At 37.7% G+C, this 17,657-nt stretch overlaps 1 protein-coding gene across 1 annotated transcript in view; it reads left to right on the plus strand.

Moving 5' to 3' along the window:
* Positions 1 to 17,657, plus strand: part of TNKS (tankyrase) — a 127,758-nt gene that overhangs the window by 22,699 nt on the left and 87,402 nt on the right. The window contains exon 3 of the mRNA XM_063421721.1: positions 4,804 to 4,899. Within this exon, the coding sequence (XP_063277791.1) occupies positions 4,804 to 4,899 (96 nt within the window). The remainder of the gene's footprint in view (positions 1 to 4,803; positions 4,900 to 17,657) is intronic.

Below are 17,657 nucleotides of genomic sequence, written 5' to 3' on the forward strand. Positions count from 1 at the left end.
TGTATCCTCTGCACCTTGATTCTTTGCGAGTAAGTAGATAAAGCTAAAGTAATGCAGTTTGAAAAGAAGTTTTAGAGATAATCTCCAGAAGCTGAATTTGAAAAGGGGGAAGAAAGAATATATACTAAAGCTGGGGTAGCTTGGAGGGACCCAAGCACAAGGCAGTGGGACACAGTGATGAAAAACTGGTTGGAATAGAGTAGGCAATGGTAGAGCTGTGAGCAACTCTGGAAATATAATTAAAAGCAGTAGGCAGCTTGAAGTACAGATACTTCGGGGAGGTCTGCCTGTTCTTGCATTTTTCACTCAACAGTCAAAAATGTGTATGTGCCTTTTTTTTTTTTGTATTTGCATTGCATCTGATTTGAAACAAGATGTGAACTTTTCCATCAGCCTTCCTGTAGGGATAGTCAGGAAGCTGTGGATTTTGGGCCTAGAGAAATCATAACTGAACTATTTTGACCTTTGCTAATATGAACAAACAAATGTATTTTTATCCCTGTTCTGTTTCTGTTTTATTTATATCTTTCAATCAAACGCGTTTTCATTTGTTGCACTTTCAACTGTGGCAGTATGAAGCAAGAAGGACTAGGTACTTGGGTGATGGTTTCTGTGTAGAAAAACTTCCTTCCCCCCACCCCAGTAAAAACACACTTGTTGCTTGTTAATTGCTACCAGGGAAGTTTTTGCAGTACCTTGTTGGTGAAAATATAAAGGTTGAAACGAACAAAAGTAAAAACGTTTGTTCTTGACAGCCAAATGAGGTTGTGTTGGTTAACTTCACAGTTCAAAATACCTATGCGGGGAGACTGTGGGCCAAGTGCTCCATTTTAGGATTCATCCTGCTGTAGTGAGCTGGCAGTAATTTGAAATGATTGGTGGTTGTAGTATATGCTCTGTTCAATACGATAGCTTTTTAAAAAATGTAGTAAGACTTATGGCCTTTCTTGTCTCTAATACTGATCTGGTATAATAGCAGTGTAATAACACAAGGCATTTCAGATAGTATGTGAAAATCAGAATCTGAAGTATTTTAGCAGTTGCACTGAGGGCAAAATATACAGCTCCAGACCAGTCTATGTTTGTACTACAGTTAAGGTTCCATGTTTTTGTTGTTCATACGCAATATGAAGATTCAGTAAAAAGAAAAGCTTCTTTACACTGGTACAATATGGTCTGTAGAAAAGGCAGGAATGGCCTGTTAATGGTATTGCTAGATTATTAAGGGCACTGCCTCCAATACAGGAAAATAATATACCCCAATGTCCCCATTGTCCAGAGGAAATAAACCAGCATATCCAAGTATGCTCATTAACAAAATTTCAGGAGTTAATTTTTGTGCGCAATATCCTTACACTTGCCTGTTAAGTGTACAGAGCTGGAACAGAAGTTTCCTGATAGAAACTATTTCCACATTCCCTTTCAGGCTACTCAGAATCCATCCTCTAAAACCCGTGTGCAGTGTTTGAAATCCAAAATAGCTTAATTCACTAGAATGGCTTATTCTGTTTTTCTTTACAGAGGGAAATACATTGCTGGCATATTGAAAGGAAGATTTAGAGAGACCCACTGTGTCTAGATCTCAAATGCCCTGTCATTAGAAGAGACTTTATCTTGGGCTAAAGTGTTAAAGGTTTTGAAGATGCAGGAGAACATTCAATTAGAAGCTACCTGGGGTTTGCCAGGTATTGAAGTACAGCTGTGTTACACTGATAGACTAAACATCAAATGCTGGATTTCTCTTGTTAATTCCTGCTGATGACAACATTGCTCACTAGGATATTTTTTTTGGTGACATTATGTACTTTAAAAGTATGGAGACAGAATCAAATAGTCAATAGAGGAAATATAAGAATGAGATGGCGTTTGTGACCCATTTGCCTCCTTTATTCATATGCATTCTAGTACAGTCTTTATTTATAGAATAGGTTTCTTTTTCCAAGATGCCATTGCCTTCATTTCATGGTATAGATGTGTTTCTAGAAATGAGTAAGCATCTGCAGGACCCTGTCCCTGGCTGTTGGAGAAGCTGGAAGATGAGTGGGATGAATGATTGCAGAGACAGGAAGGATGAGTCTCATGGTTACAGCAATTGAGTTCTGATAGGTTATTTTTCTGAACCTTGTTTGACCACTTTAAATGTATGTTCTACAGGCAGTCGGTGATTCTGGGGTTTGCAGACAACCAGCTTAAGCCTTGTTAGTAAATTTTTAGTGTATTTGCCTAGGTTTTAAAAAGCCTAGCAACTGGATACAGAAATTTTATGTTGTAAGCCGAATCCTTCATGCTTCATTAGCATGACTGAACAGGTTAGATACACTGCATAATCCTTTGTCATTTTAGCCAGGAGAGGAGCTGGAAGCAGTAGCGTGTGTCGTCATCTGTGTGTGCCAGGAGAAGCAGCAGGGAAGCACTCTTGATTGGTTTGCATAGGGTGGAAGAATCAAGAGACTTGAAAATGTGCTTCTGTTTTAACACCGAGCTCAGGCACCTGCAGATGCCTTTGAGAGTTCTGTGTCTGTTGCCTGGCATTTTTTAAAGTCACCTTTCTTGCCCTAACCTGCCTCAACTTGGTGTCACATGCTAGTCCAAACCTCCAAACAGGTCAGATCCCAGTCAATCCTCTCTCTTCTTTTTTCTTCATGAAGTCTTTTTCTGGACTATTATCTTTTCCCCTGCCACATCTTTTTCAGTTTTCTCCCCTAGCTCTTTGTCTGAGGCTTTTTGCCATGTGAATCCTTCATTGCCTTCTGGTCTAGTCAGTGCTGTGTTTCATCATTGTGTACTGCCTGCTTTCTCTTGATAGACAGTAAGTTGCTGGTAATGTCTTTCAGGCTGGTACTCTTACACTGGTGCCTCTTAGGACAAATGGATTCCCTCTTCCCAGGTGTATAGAATCACGAACAGGGTCCAAGAGAAGAGAGATGGGACATACAGAATCTGTCTCTCCATACTCAGTTCCTATACTGCCTATTGTGTTTGAAAAAATCTGCAATAGATCTTGTTTGCCTGTTCCTACTGGAGTGTGCCTGAATGGCTTGAGAGTCTGGCTCAGCCTCAAACCTGTCCGTGAGTAAGATCTCTTGGTGGGTGGTAGCATATATGGCACAGATGGTGTCTTCAGAAACGTAGGTGCTAGATCCTAACAAGATTCAGTGAGCACGTGCTAGCTGGTTTTTATCTCTCCCCCTATTTTGGTGTTTTCGTCTTGACATGGGAAAAAAACCCACCACCAAACAAAAAAGCTTAGGTTTTTCTAGGCTTTACTTGAGTCATCTTTCAAAAATACCAGACCAATTGTGCCTTCTTGTCAAAGCGTAAAAAAAGTCAGTTTACTTCAATGAAGCACCAGACTTCTGCAAAAATTCAGCTTGAGGGCAAGCATTGCACCCCGAAAGCTAAAATATATGAAATTTGGCAGTGTTTAAAGAATTTGAAGTCAGAAATGTATAAGAAAAGAGGTTTAAATAAAAAGAATACTAGTAGTTAAATTTTTAATTTAGAAGAAAAGGATTACTGAAAACTCTTTTTCTGGTTAAGGGTTTTTTTTAATATATATGTGTGTGTATATATGTATACACATATATATACACAGTTATCAGTAATTAGTTTTGTTCTGAATTGGATTATGTTTTTTCTGGACAATTCTGTCTGTGAAATATTTTTATACCCTTAGTTACAAAAACTGTTTGCAACTATTTCTTTGTCTTGACTTCTTCAGTCCCGCTGTATCTCAACAGATGTTACGTGAGCAACCATAAATGTCTGCTGGTTTTATTACTTATCTCCTTGACCTTGAGTCTCTGTATACTGTCCTGTTATTCACACTTGTACAAACTAAGTGTGTTGCTCTCAATTTGTAATATGTTATGCTTATTTTGCATGACATTTGGGGCCTTTTTGTCAGGCCTCTAATGTTACCGTGGGCTTTATTTTCCAGTTCTGTACAAAATGTCTTGATATTCAGATGTGGTAATCTGTGGGGATTGCATTATGTTGTTTCTGATCAAAAGGGTTTACAGGTGAAATAGTGGGATTTTTTAACTGAACTTTTCTAGTGGGTAGTTTACTGTATCAATGCCTTCCTAGCCTTATGGTTGTATGTTGTATTCTAAGTGTTTTTATGTGCATGAACTTTCATGTGTTTATTAGCTTAGTAGGGAAAAGAAATAGCAGTGAGTATAACAGCTTCTGAGCATCCAGTCTGCAGGGTACCAGGTTATAAATCTTACCCTGTTTGTTACACTTCTTGAAGGTAAGCTGATATGCCATGGTTAAGATTTCCTATGCAAGTGATGAGCCACTGAAAGGCTGGAGTATTGCTGATTTATAGAGGCGGGGTAACTTGGGATATTCAGCTGGAAAAGGAACGGGAGTGGTAACAAGCAGCAGTAGTGGTAGTAAAGGCAGAAGCAGGTTCCACAGCAGACTTCCCAGTGTGAGTCAGTGAATGCACAGCATACCAGCTAGCTGTCAGGAGGAGCCCAAACCCGATTATTGCAAGGGAGTCGGGGTTCATGTTTATCGTGCAAAGTCATGTGGTCTTACTATATCTTAACTTGCCAACTTAGCCTTAGTCCAGAGAAGATCTTTTGCTGCAGTGCTTAACAAAAAGGAAAAAAAAAAAAAAAAAAGAAAAGAAAAAAAAATAGAAAAAAAAAGAGAGAGGGAGGAAAAACAGAAGGAAAAATAAAGAAAATTGTGCAATGTTTATTTATGCCTTCATCATGCCGAGGAGACACTTAGAAGTAAATAACTTGTGTATACCTGAGGTAAGATACTGTTTCTGCTTTCCCTGCACAGTGCTGCTGCAGCACGGAGCTGATCCAAACATTCGGAACACCGATGGGAAATCTGCACTGGATCTGGCAGACCCTTCAGCAAAAGCTGTACTCACGGGTAAGATGCATACTTCTCTCAGCAGCGTAACCTGAGTTTATTTTGTGTGTATAAGTTCAGCATCAGAAGAGCCTTTTGCCTTTCCAGATTTTCTGTTGTGTAAGAGCATTTTAAAACTGTCTTTCCCCAGATTTCATATTGATGGTATTGTTGTTAATCTGCTGTGCTGCTATAGGTTTGCTTATTCTACTTATGCTAATGCTGTAATTTTCTGTTACAATTCTTTATTTACTGTATTTTTCTGTGTTTTTTCTTTCTAATTGATACCCAGTTGGCAGATTGAACAGTATCCCCTATCCCCTGAAAAAAAACCAGGAAAAAAATCAGGTCAATTGTTTGAAGACCTTCACTGTTAGGCAAGCAAGGACGTTTGTATAACTATAAAAGTACCTGTGATCTGAAAGACAACCTGCTACCGATTGCAGAGATCAATACTTACGTTAGATTTTGCTGCAGATTCACATGCTGCTCTTTCCTTCCTCTTCCTTGTTAGTCATTTTGGGTTGAACACTTTTTCATCTACTAGGTTTTTGTTTTTTAGGGGCTATTAGCTGCAAAACAATGTTTCATAAAAATATCCTACAGATAGAACTCTCTTTATACAGAGCTTTGATTTTTTTTTATAAATTAACTGTTGTGGCATACCAGTGAGCACAAAAAGTATAATATAATAGCCTGCCAAATTGGTATCAAGAAATACACAGTTGTCTGTGCTGATTTTGACATGTAGGAAATAATGTTTAAAACAAAATAATATTGGATTTTAAAATATATACGATTAGATTTATAGAAAGGGATTCAGCAGCTGAGTTTCATTTGAAGGAATAGCTGTTTTTCTTTGCCTTTATTTCCCCTATTTTCTCTCTCTTTTTATTGAAAGCTTAATTTATAGGTTATGTGCTATGAAACACCCATATTCTTTCTTCAGATTATGTTCAGAGCACACCAGCTCCCTTCACTTTGTCAAGAACATTTCTTCATCTTCTTTTTTCAGTGTGCTGAGCACTATGCGTAATTATCTACAGCGCTGCAGTGATTTGAGAGTGCCTTTGGAACAGTGTACTTTAAATACATATGATTTACTTTAATTACTCTGTGTCAAATTTAAACATGTTCCTACAGTGTTAACACTAATGTTAGCTGTGCTAAGCAGGTTAATCTAACTTTTGACTGTTAATGGGTACAGTTTTACAGATGCTGAAGACAGAGAAGGTAACAGGGAGGCAATGTACCTCAGAAGTGTTAAAGGATATATGCCATTTACTTGTGGGGAACTTGACATTAGCCTACAGTGTGGGGGTTATAAGCCCCAAGCTGCTTGCTCTTCAGGCTATGCAACTTCAGAGGATAGCAGATGATTAGGGAAGTGACCTCATGTCTGCTCCACTGATTTTTCTGGGTACTAGATCACCTTGTGCTTTAGGCAGGGGAGAGGGCAGTGTGTCATAGCAGACAAGGGGAGATGGATTCGAAGCAGCCCTCTGAGAACATCCTGTGAAATGCAGCCAGTGCCTGTCTCTGGGCTTACCCCTAATGGCTCACACACAACATCAGTGACTGAAGCTGTCTGCAGCCAGTGAATGTTACCAGGTGGTGCATGTACAACCACATGGGTGCTATATACTTGTTCATAAAAAGGCATCATTTTTATATGTGTTCCTCCTAGCAAGAAAATCAGCTTTTGTTTTATCAGCTTTGTCCTCAAGGTGGCTCTTGGCTACACAGGCCTCTGTTCTGTGTACCTGAGTTCCAGGCTGTGCAAATAGGGTTGGACTCAGGCTGTAGCTGCCATATGATGCACAGTAACTGAAAAACCTAACACTGGAAATGTCATTTAAATGGAAGCTAGCTATTAAGAGCTGTATTTTTTTGGGTGTTGCTCTGTTATACAGTATGTCTGTTAGGCTGCTATTTCTCATGCATTTTCTATGTGTTGTTACCTTCAGGTCTTGCTTCATCTCTCTGGAAGAAGGGAGCTTAAGGGATTTCTTAGGATCTATCTGACTGGGGATAATCTTTAGCTACAGCAATGCTTTGCAATTAGGTGCATCAGAACTTAAAGGTATTACTGGATTAAGGATGAGTAGGATATATTAACTTAATTTTCGGTATTTAGTATTGAATTGTCGGATTTTAGAAATGCTCATACGTAGAGCTTTTGGAAGTGGAGCACAGTCCGTAATTCGTTACTGTATTTGCATCTTTAAGCAGCATGTATGTCAAGGCTGTTCTCATTGTTATTTTTGACTCCTTTCCCTATCTGTGTCTATTATAGAATGTCCTGAATTGAAAGGGGCCTTAAAGATCATCTAGTTCCAACCCTCCTGCTGTGGACAGAAGGCACCTCTGAGCTAGGTTGCTCAGAGCTCCATCCAGCCTGGCCTTAAACACTTCCAGGGATGGGGCATCCATCTTCTTCTGGGCAACTTGTTCCGGTTTCACAGTAAAGAATTTCTTCCTAGCACCCAACTTAAACCTACCCTCTTTCAGTTTAATTCTGTTTCCCCTTGTTCTATCCCTACACTCTCTTGTAAGAACCCTCTCACCATCTTTCCTGCAGGCTCCCTTCAGCTACTGGAAGTCCACAATTAAATCATTCCAAAGCCTTCTCTTCTCCAGGTTGAACTCCAGGCTGTTCCAGTTCTCTCAGTCTTTCCTTATACGAATCATGACAGACTGTATGACCACAATAGACTTTACCACATTACTGCTGTATTGGTTGTTGAAGAACACAGATTCCTCTTAAAACGTATTTTGACCAAGTATTTGCATAGGTTTGTGCATCTGTGTTAATTGCTTTGTGAATGAACTGCAATTACAGTGTCCCTTTGACCTCCAACGAAGCAAAAGTAAACAAGTAAACTTGTTGGTAAATGGATTAAACCTTTTCAATTTGACAAAGAAAGCTGTATGTGTTTTAAAAGAGAAATTCCTGCTGCATAAAAAGCATTTCGGCTGTTTTGGCAGCAAATGCTGAATCCACAATGACTTGTTCTTTTCTGTCTTCCAGTTTAGAATAATGTATACTCTCCTTTTCACCTGGATTGCAGAAAGGGATATGTAATGCAGTAGTTTCTGTCATGACTTCCAGCCATTTTCCTGCAACATCGTCTTAAAATATGTGTTTTATAAGGATACGTAATGCAAATGAAAGGTTAATATTTTGATGGAAATGGACTGTGAAAATTTCTTTGTAGAATAAAGGGAATTTTATAGAAATTAAACACCCAGTACTATCTTCTTTTAAAAAAAAGAAGTTGCATAATTGAGGAATCTGCTTTTTACTATCACTAAAGCAGCCTGTTTTCCTCCTTTTGCAGGGTATGCAGCATTTGTATGAACCAAGCACTTCATGTTTGAGAGAGTGAATGTTTCTTCTTGCTTAGCATCCCATACTGTTCCTGAATCAGGCTGTCAGAAAAAGGATTGTAGTTCTCTTTTTCTCTAGGCTGAAGTGGTACTACAGGCTCCAAAAAGATATCACATCTAAGAACATTTAAGAGCTGGTAAACATAGCAGATTAGTATCCTAGTTTATTTTAGTTACGTTTAATTGTCTTTGTGGGGTGTGTGGTTTCTGAGATGGGGACTCATCTTTGTTGCTGTACGTAGCACTGTGGCACTCCCATCCAGAACCGGGCCATTGGGAGCTTTTGCACTGCCAGTCATATTAGTCTTCATTATTTTCTTACCCTGATTATTGCCCCTTTAAAGATTAACATCCTCCTATATCTTCCCTGTACAGTATATGATGAGCCAACAATATTGTTAATGATTTATGTGAATGATATTTTTGTTGGTTTTTTTTTTTTCACACAGTGATGCTTTCTTGCCACTCATTCCCCATATTATCTGCTGTTCAGAAATACTTTCTTTATGTGAATAGTTGTTCTTTGTATTTGAGCAGTTTCAAAGGAGCTGTTAGCAGGAGCTGAAAGCATTTTTGTTGGATAATAGATTTTTGTCTGCTTCATGCCAGTGTTCTGTGGGGTTGATTTTTGTTGGTTTCAAGGATCACTCCCGTGAAACAGATCAAAATGAAAAAAGTCTGAAATCTGCTGCATCTCTAGATTAAAGGAAGATTTCTTAGGTATGAAATAATGTCTTGTTTGTTAATAGAATCAATTTTCAAAGTTAAACAAGGCTCTCATCTTCCTGCTAACTATGGAAATAATGTCTATTACAAAGAAAGTGCTTTAGGTCCTATTGAGCATTTCTCACTTGAGTTTTTTGGATGTGAAGGACAGCTTGATGAGTGAAAGTATAGCTGGACTAAGGTTACTAGAGGTGTTAATGAGGATTCACGTTTTCATTTACTTGTCATGTCAACTTCTTAATTTCAACAGGGAGCATAGTTCATATATTGAAATATATTTGCAGAATTCTTTTTGAAGTGAAATGCTATTTATGTATAAGTTGCCTGCAAAGAAGAGAACAATCTGGTATTTTACTACAATAAGTTTACTGAACTTCAGAGAATGGAAAATTGATTTTAGGTGCAACTTATCCATTTTAAAAATAGCAGTAAGAGAAGAAAATTTAGTTCGTTAATTTTTGTTTTTCCTGTGGCACCTTTACAGCTTGACTGTCTCAGATACTAAACTATTTCCTTCCTGGTTGGTGTTATTTCCTTCCAGGTACTCCTAAGATATTGAAGATCTTCCAGATACACAATAGCACTTCATTTTGGGAGGTGCTAACTATCTCCCCCTTTCCTGTAATTGATCTAATTCTTACATAGTGTGTGCTAAATCAGATCATTTGGACAAGGTTTAGCTTCTGTCTTTACAAAACAGTATAATAAACATCAGTAGAAAAGAAAAGTGATTTCATGGTAAAGAGAGTAGGTGCTGTTGGAATGGTTTGGGCCGCCCACTTGTCTAGGTGATGGCCCTTTCTTACAGTAACACCGGATGTGTTGCCTTAGAGAAAAGAGAAAGAAATCCCACAGTTGAGGAATATTCTTGATCTGCACAAAATGTTCACCTTATTTCGTATAAGCTGTTGATACATATCTTAAAGCAAGAGGTCTGAAGAGCCTTTTCCAGAATTTGTTTGAGCTTTGAAGTGTGTTTTTGTGATTGTTACTTGTTTAGCATTCAGGTAGATTTCTTCCTTTTTACCAAGACCTAAGAGGAAGAAATAAACTCTCTGCTGTAGTTCACTGGTATGAATGCCATGTGATGCTTTTACATTTGGAGTCTAGGGTGATCTGTTACATTTACTTCCTGAAGCATTATGAGAAATACCAGCTTTCCTTTGGGAATGCTGGGGCCATTGCTCTTCCAGTCTTTGGCAAGATATGGGAAAAAGGTACTTGTGGCACAGACTAGAACATAATGTCTGCCATTTTGGTGGCCCTCATCTAGAAGCTCTAGTTCCATGGATTTTAAATCTTGTGTTACAGTCTTAGAAAATATTATAATGATAACTGTCTTGATGTATTTTTAAATGTATAGTTTTTAAAGATCTCATTTAGTGTGTGGTCTAGTTCCCACTTTCCTCTTTGAACAAAGTGTATAGGTTGCTTAGCAAGCCAGGAGTTAAATGCCATCTCCTCTCTGTTCTGGCATGGTCACATTTCAGTTCTATTTCACATTTCTTTTTTTTTTTTCCTCATTGAGAGGAAACTGGAAGAAACAGTCCTCTCTTTGTTCTAGATGTTGTGCCATGCTTGGTGGGCACTTCTGCTATATTCTTCTTCAAGAAGAGTAGTTCTTGACCTTTAGAATGTGGACATACAAAGTTTCACCTCAGTGGAAAGGAAGTTGCACTTTGGCAGTTCTGCTGGAATCGCTGATTCCCTTTCCACTTTCCGGCACTGCGTTATTATTTCAAGATAATATATCTTGATTTGACTACTGTGCTCTGGTATAGCATCCAATTGACTTCTGGAGTGATGATTTAAAAGCTTTTGTGACATTTTGTTATTCCAGGTTTTATTCAGGCTAAGTTTGTTTTTTATTACCTCTCTGATTGCAGAAGAGCTAAATGGTTTATGGGAGCCTCTAAAGCAGTTCTGAATTCTGAAGTTTGTGGTTTATATTCCAGTACAATTCTAGGTGATTTATATTATGCATGCAGTGTTTATTGCTTTGTCAGTACTCCATTTTGTTGCTCTTTCCCTTGGTTTCTTTTAGGTCCTTCTGGTTTCTGCTGTTTTTTTCTCTGATAATTAAATAACTTAAATGTTTCCTTCAGTGTGGTAGGTTATTTAACACAAGCTGCAGTGTATTTTATCCTCAATGAAACAAGTTATTCCAGCTTTTAGGTGTCTAAAGTATTTTGATTCTGACTCCATAACTGCATATTTTCTTTAATCTCTTACTGAGGGACTTGTACAAGAATTTCTGTGAGCTGGTGTGTATGTTTTGCTGCCTAAAATCCATGTCCATGCCCTAATGTGCTTAGATTTCTTGCTGTTGTAACTTCAGCTCTGAGTGCTCGTTTCATAGGGCCTAATTTTAGGATAATGAGAGCTTCTCTCTTTCCTCCTGCTCCATATTTTAGTTAAGTGCTATTATCCTTATCTTTTATTTAAGCTTAGATATGTTTCTTGAAGTGGCTTCTTTGGAATGTGAATGTCAGTCTAGATCAGGTACTTCTCTTTTTTTTTGTAACCTCAATTTAGGCAAGGAGTTAAAAGTCTGCAGTCTGTCATGTAGGTAGTCAAGTAAAATGAGACACTGTGGGATTTAGGATTGGTGCTTTATGAAAAGCATGGGTTTAATTTATACCATCACCCTGGCAAGGATTTTCACTCCTTTTGTTTTTCCATTCTGCTCTTATATAGAGTTGTGGATGCTTTGAAAGCTTTCAGAAACCTAATCTACACAAATTTATTTAGCTGTACTTCACACTGAAATTTTACAACATCAGACTGAATAAAAGCATTTCTTCCCAGGGTTTGTTGTTATTCATATGGACAGAATAACAAGATCTCCATAGCTTGTAAGTAAAGAATACAAAATAACATTTCGCATGCTGCCCTAGGAAAAATAATTGCAGAAATGTGTAAGAAGCTGTTTTCTGTTTCCGTAGTGCATCAGAGTACTCATCTTTTTGTTGCTCTGCCTTGAGCACTGACCTATCTTATACTTTATTGGGCTTTTTTTCTTCTCTGAATATTGATTAGGTAATTTAGTTCATTGTTAAGTTTAGGCTTTGTTGTTTTTTTTTTTTAATATATATTTTATGCTGTACATTTCTGATTTTCATAGCAATTTCTATTAGTCTTAAGACCAAATACAATTTTGATCTCTAGTAAATCTTTCCATTGTCCATGGATAACCTTCCTGGATTATTGTACCAAAATGGCCTTTTCACACTGTATTCTGCATGTGATAATAAGCAAGGTGCAGTGGTAAGAAATGAGTGGCTGGTGAACGTTATATCATGTAACTTCTCATTTATTTGGTTCTGTTTGTAAGTAGGGTAGCCACGCTGCAATTTTAACTATTTTCATGTAGTTTTTGTGTATGCATTCTAATATGTAATTTAGTCTGTAAGCAAGCATAAAACTCTTAGGAAAGTGTTTTTAGTAAGAAAAATCCTGCATACAAAACCTCCCATTGCTTTCATGTCTTGTACTGTAGCTTCTAGAGCAGTCTTTGATAGTTGTTTTCTTTGTTTAAATATTGAAAGCGATGAGCCTGTCACAGCTGAAATCTGTGGAGTCTGTGAATTCATGGACAAAACATTTAACATTATGTTTTCCAGGTTTAGCAGATGAATCTAAAAGAATGTTAATGTTATGTAAGGAAAATATACTGACTAGGAAATGGGAGCGGCAGACAATCTCAATTTTGCCTTTTTATGCATGTGTTGGAGCACAGCCTGCTTATGAGACTGCTTACTGTTCCCCACTGCCTCATTCAACAGGATGGATGTCTATGCTCTGGGGAGGAATCAAGACTGCACAGTGTGGCTATGCGGAGCACTCTTTCTGTACAGAGCTGCTGTTCCAAATTTGTTATGCTGAGAAGTGGGCGTGTTCTTGCCACCTGAGAAGTGCTCCTGCCATGATGAGTAGTTGGCACAGGATGCAATTCAAGTTCTCTGCAGGATAGGGCGCCTCTATTGGGTCAGAAACTTTGTTTCCCTTTTAACTTCACTACATATGTGCTTGATGTAATTTAAGTTCAAGTGCAGGACTTTGCCAAGGAGTTAATACTCTTGAAATTTAAAGGGACTTGAAAATTCTCTGGTAGATCAGACAATTTATACTTAAGACTGAAACAGTGCTCTGTGGGTTTTTTTTGAAACTCTTTGCAACTTTGATGCCCCAGGTTTTGTATTGCTCTTTTGCTGGGCTTGAAGCACACCATGTGTATTTGTCTTGGATATCCCATTTCACCTTTAGGATGCTCTGTCATAAACTGATTGGTGATGTGCACTGGATTCTGCTGTTAAGTTGCTTCTTCCAGCAGTTTCTTTGTGGTTTCCCACTTATGAATAAAACAACTGTCCTGCAGATAAGATTTAGTTTGTTGTGCTGTCCTTATTCATGATACTGAATGCAGAGAGTCAGTCTGGGATCCTGTGAAAGTGGTATGGTCATAGTGGAATGCACATACGTGCAGGTTGAGTTTAGCATGCATGAAAAGTTAGCCAGATATTGGAGGGGAATGTGTTTTAATATAAATAGACTGCAGTAGTATCTCCTCTTTTAGACTTTGCTCAGCACTCTCCTTTATTCCCTTATAAGCCCTCCCTTATTTGTGTAGGTATCTACTCACTTTTCCCTGGATCTGGGTAATCCTAGCTGTAGTCTTCCAACAGTTTGGACATATGGACTTGGATTTAACAGGTTGGCCATACTAGGCATTTCTTCTAAGTTTGAAATGTGGCAGAGCTCTTAGGTCATCCAAGTCTCTCTTCTAAAATATCCAGATATTAAAGTTTCTTCTTCAAGAGAGTAGAAGAGTTCTATATTGTATTCAAATACATAAAACATTTTATATGAGTTTTGTGGACAGCACAAACACTCTTTGTCTTACAGATGTGGTAAATTTATAATTTAGAAAAAAATAGATTGAGATAAGCAAGAAGAATGTTAGCCTGGAGGATTCAAAGTTGGCAGAATTATGATTGGGAACTACTGTTTAAATCAATTTTAAGTAACCTTTGGCTTCCTAGCAGCTATCACAAATGCTACCAGCTCTGTCTACAATTGATTTATTGTAAAGAGTAATTTCTTGAGTAAAGCTTGCTTTGCTTTCATGTGGTGCTGTGCTTAGACCACCTACCTTGAAGACTTTTAAAATTAATTGGTATAGAGAACTTTTATAACTGTAGAAATATGTAATGGAAATGGAATTGACCTGACTTATTTGATGAGGTGATCTGATTCAGCAGGCTCAAAAGCAGTTACATTTCATGTGACTGTGGGTTAGATCTTCCTTTGATATACAAAACCTTCCAGAGGTGAAGGAGGTACCTGGAACTTAAGCTTAGTGTCATATTACTCATACTATCACACAGGCTGAGCACCACAAGTCTGATGTGAATCTTCTGTGCCATGACACAAGCCTGGTGTGCAAACACTTGAGACCATCCACACAACTTGTTCTATTGAAAGGGCAGTACAAGCACGAGAGAAGGAAAGGGGGAGGAAGGTAATCTAAAGCAAATAGCTGTAACCTCTTCCTTATTCAACAGGATGCAGAGAGTTGTTGGAACTTGTAAGAGACTCTGTTTTCTTTCTAGACATATTCCAGATACCGCTCTGGAGTTGACTATGGTGTCATATGGAGTGTTAATGTGGAGTCTTGATACATATATCTCTACTTAAAAGAGTGTCCGACTTAAAAGATTGAAATACAACTGCATTGCTTCTGTTGTATTTTACATATGCTTTTAGCTCTGGAGAGAGTTTATGCTGTTTTATAGTGGGGCTGTAGTGTGTGGGAGTGTTGTAACTCTCATGTGCATATACATGCATGTGTGTTTATATTATCAACAAAAGTGAGGCACTTTTGGGGTTGGGTGATGACAGTATTATTTTTATGGAGTTGAAGTCACAGGTGTAGTTTTTCATTGTGCATGAAGAGGCTTCTAGAAATACCCTTCTCTCTGAATGGGTATTTTAGTGTTACAAGTTTATGAATAAGAAGTTTCTGTTAAATTAGGGAGCCATTTCACTGACTGATTCATTCAAGCTATCACAAATAACATAAGTATTGACTACTAAGTTAGAAGTCACAAGGTTTGGAGTCTGGTGAACTTTGGTTTGTTCTGTTGTTCCCTTTTGCAGGGGTGAAAGAAAAAGCAGTCTTGATGACAGAATATTTTAAAAAATCATTAAATTGTTTAATTAATTGTTAAAATTATTTAATTGTCAAATAAAAATAATTCCCAGCTTACCTATACTTAGAATAGAATGTAGGTTAGAATGCTAAAACCTAAACAAACCAAACTGTATTTATATCCATCCAGGAGGCTGCAGTAAAAAAGGAAAAACAACTGCTTCTGTAGTGTTTGTCTGATTTCCTAATTTATCACTGAAAGACAAACAGATGCTGTGGTGGATAGTGCTGATTCATGAACTTTATGGAATACAATGTATTGTGTATTTTATAGGTAGCATTAGAAAGAAATATTTATAAAAATTGTTTAAGTAGGTGGGTGTTTAATTTTAATTTGTGCGGTGCCAATATGTATATCTGTAACTGAAGAACATGGAAAATTTAGTCTAAAATGAAGAAAATTGGATGGAACTGTTTTTGAAAACTTCAAGTACTTTCGTTTGTTGAAAATGTCAGGCTCAACAGAAGATTTATTAGCTTCATTTCATGCTTTCTAACTATTTGTTGTGATCATTAGATAACAATCAAGACACTTTCTGTGTGATGAGAGATCACTTGTTACACTTCAATTTTCACTGGGAAGAATAAGTATTAGCATTTAAATGGAAATTGCTAATTCCTTCTTGCATGTCCTTAGGTCTCAATCCTGCCAGATGCTGAGCCCCTCTAGCTATGATCCAAGAAAGATCTGGGGTTAAGCTGGGGTTTATTCAGATGTTTAAATGCTCCATACTGAAGCAGGGCTGCAGCGCTCACCATACTGGGAAGGAGGATGGAGGCCATTCCAGTGAGGGTGTCTGGGTGCTGTTCTCCCCTGGAGTAGAGTGAGTGACATGAAGGCAGTGGCTGTAGTCCACATCTTGTGAGTTGACAAGGCCTTGTTCCAGATTTTATAAAATGCAGCAAGTTTCATGTAAAAGGTCATGTCTTTTTTCTATGTGCACTTATTTAGAAGTATGATATGTGAGTATAAAGGAACAATGCAGGTCAATGCAGTATTTTCCATCAGATTAATGACCATAAAGACCCATTATTTTGCATTTTCTATTTTTATTGTCTTTATTAACAAAGAAACACGGTGGGTTTTTTCTTTAAAAACTGAAGTTAAATTTCTGAGCTGTAGAGAGTGTGGTTGAGATTTTAACTAATTTTGAGCATCATCCATGATGGTTGTTTATGAAAGTAGTGTGTTAAGATGTAAAAAGGCAGAAGTTGCCCTTCAAACCATATGCATTAATGTGAGTCAGCTTTTTTTTTTGTGTCTGTCCAACATACTTCTTAGCTGCAAGGTGTTTGGCTTGGTGCTCCCTGTGGAAATGGGACCTCACATGTCAAATCCTGGGTTTAACACAGAATCTCTTTCCTCTTTAGCTTTCTCCCTCAGCCTCCTGCAGTCACTGCAGTGCAGTCTTCCACTTTGGACTGTGGTTCTTTATGGTAGCATTGGCAGGAGCCTCTGATAATTCAAGGGCATACCACAAGCCTTGAAAATCTTCCTGTTTATTTCTCCTCCCTCCAAGCAGCACAAGGGGGGCACGGAACAATAGCCTTTTTTCTCACTGTGTATTTGGTCTCTTTGTAGAAATGAACATTGCTGCTTTTTCTTTTCAAAGTTCAAGAGTTCTTTTATTCATTATTTTCTTTTCTCATAAGAGTTGTCAACTCAGACTAGAGTTGTTACATCTAGGTGGCAGATTTCTTCTCATACTTACTGTTCAGCCTTGCCTACTTGATGAGGCTAATTCCCATGCTTTTTTTATTTGTTTGGGTTTTTGTTAGTTTTATTCTTTTGTTTGTTTGTTTTTGTGGAGTTTTTGTTTGGTGGTTTTTGTTCATTTGTTTCTGTTTTTTGCTGCATTTCCAAGGGTAGGGGGGCTATTGTCAGTCTCTTATAGATGTAGGATGAAGAGTCTTTCTGAGCTGTAGTTTTCTCTGACATTAGACTGAATTTGTCATTTGTACGTGGCTACTTATCAGACTTGCATGAAGGTTCCAAGTTCATAATATAGTAAAAATCAACTTACTGTCAGGCTTTATTCTGAACCTCTATGTAGTAATTTTTTGAGGTGATTTTTAAAAGCTTGACCTCACTGGGAAATAAGAAGTCATCTGTGCCTTTGAAAATGCAACAGCTGTGGTCTTGCTTTATCTTTACATCTTCCATACATGAAAGAAAGACTCTGGCAAAAAAGACTGTTTTTCCTGTCTCACCCATTTGTTTCCAGTGTGCTTTGGAGACATTTCAAAATTACATTTTTGTGATTCGTACCCAATTTAGTTGAATTTTATCATATGCTTCATAACTTCCCCTTGTAGTGCAATGCAATTGTTCTTATGCTTAAAAAAACTATGTGATTAAGTGCTTTACTTGCTTGGTAGCATTGAACAGTTTCTAATTTTAACATAATAGTTAATCTATTGTCAGTCTTACACGAAGACACAAAATTTTGAA

Source organism: Prinia subflava, chromosome Z (genome assembly GCF_021018805.1).
Source record: "Prinia subflava isolate CZ2003 ecotype Zambia chromosome Z, Cam_Psub_1.2, whole genome shotgun sequence".
Classification (NCBI taxonomy): Eukaryota; Metazoa; Chordata; class Aves; order Passeriformes; family Cisticolidae; genus Prinia; species Prinia subflava.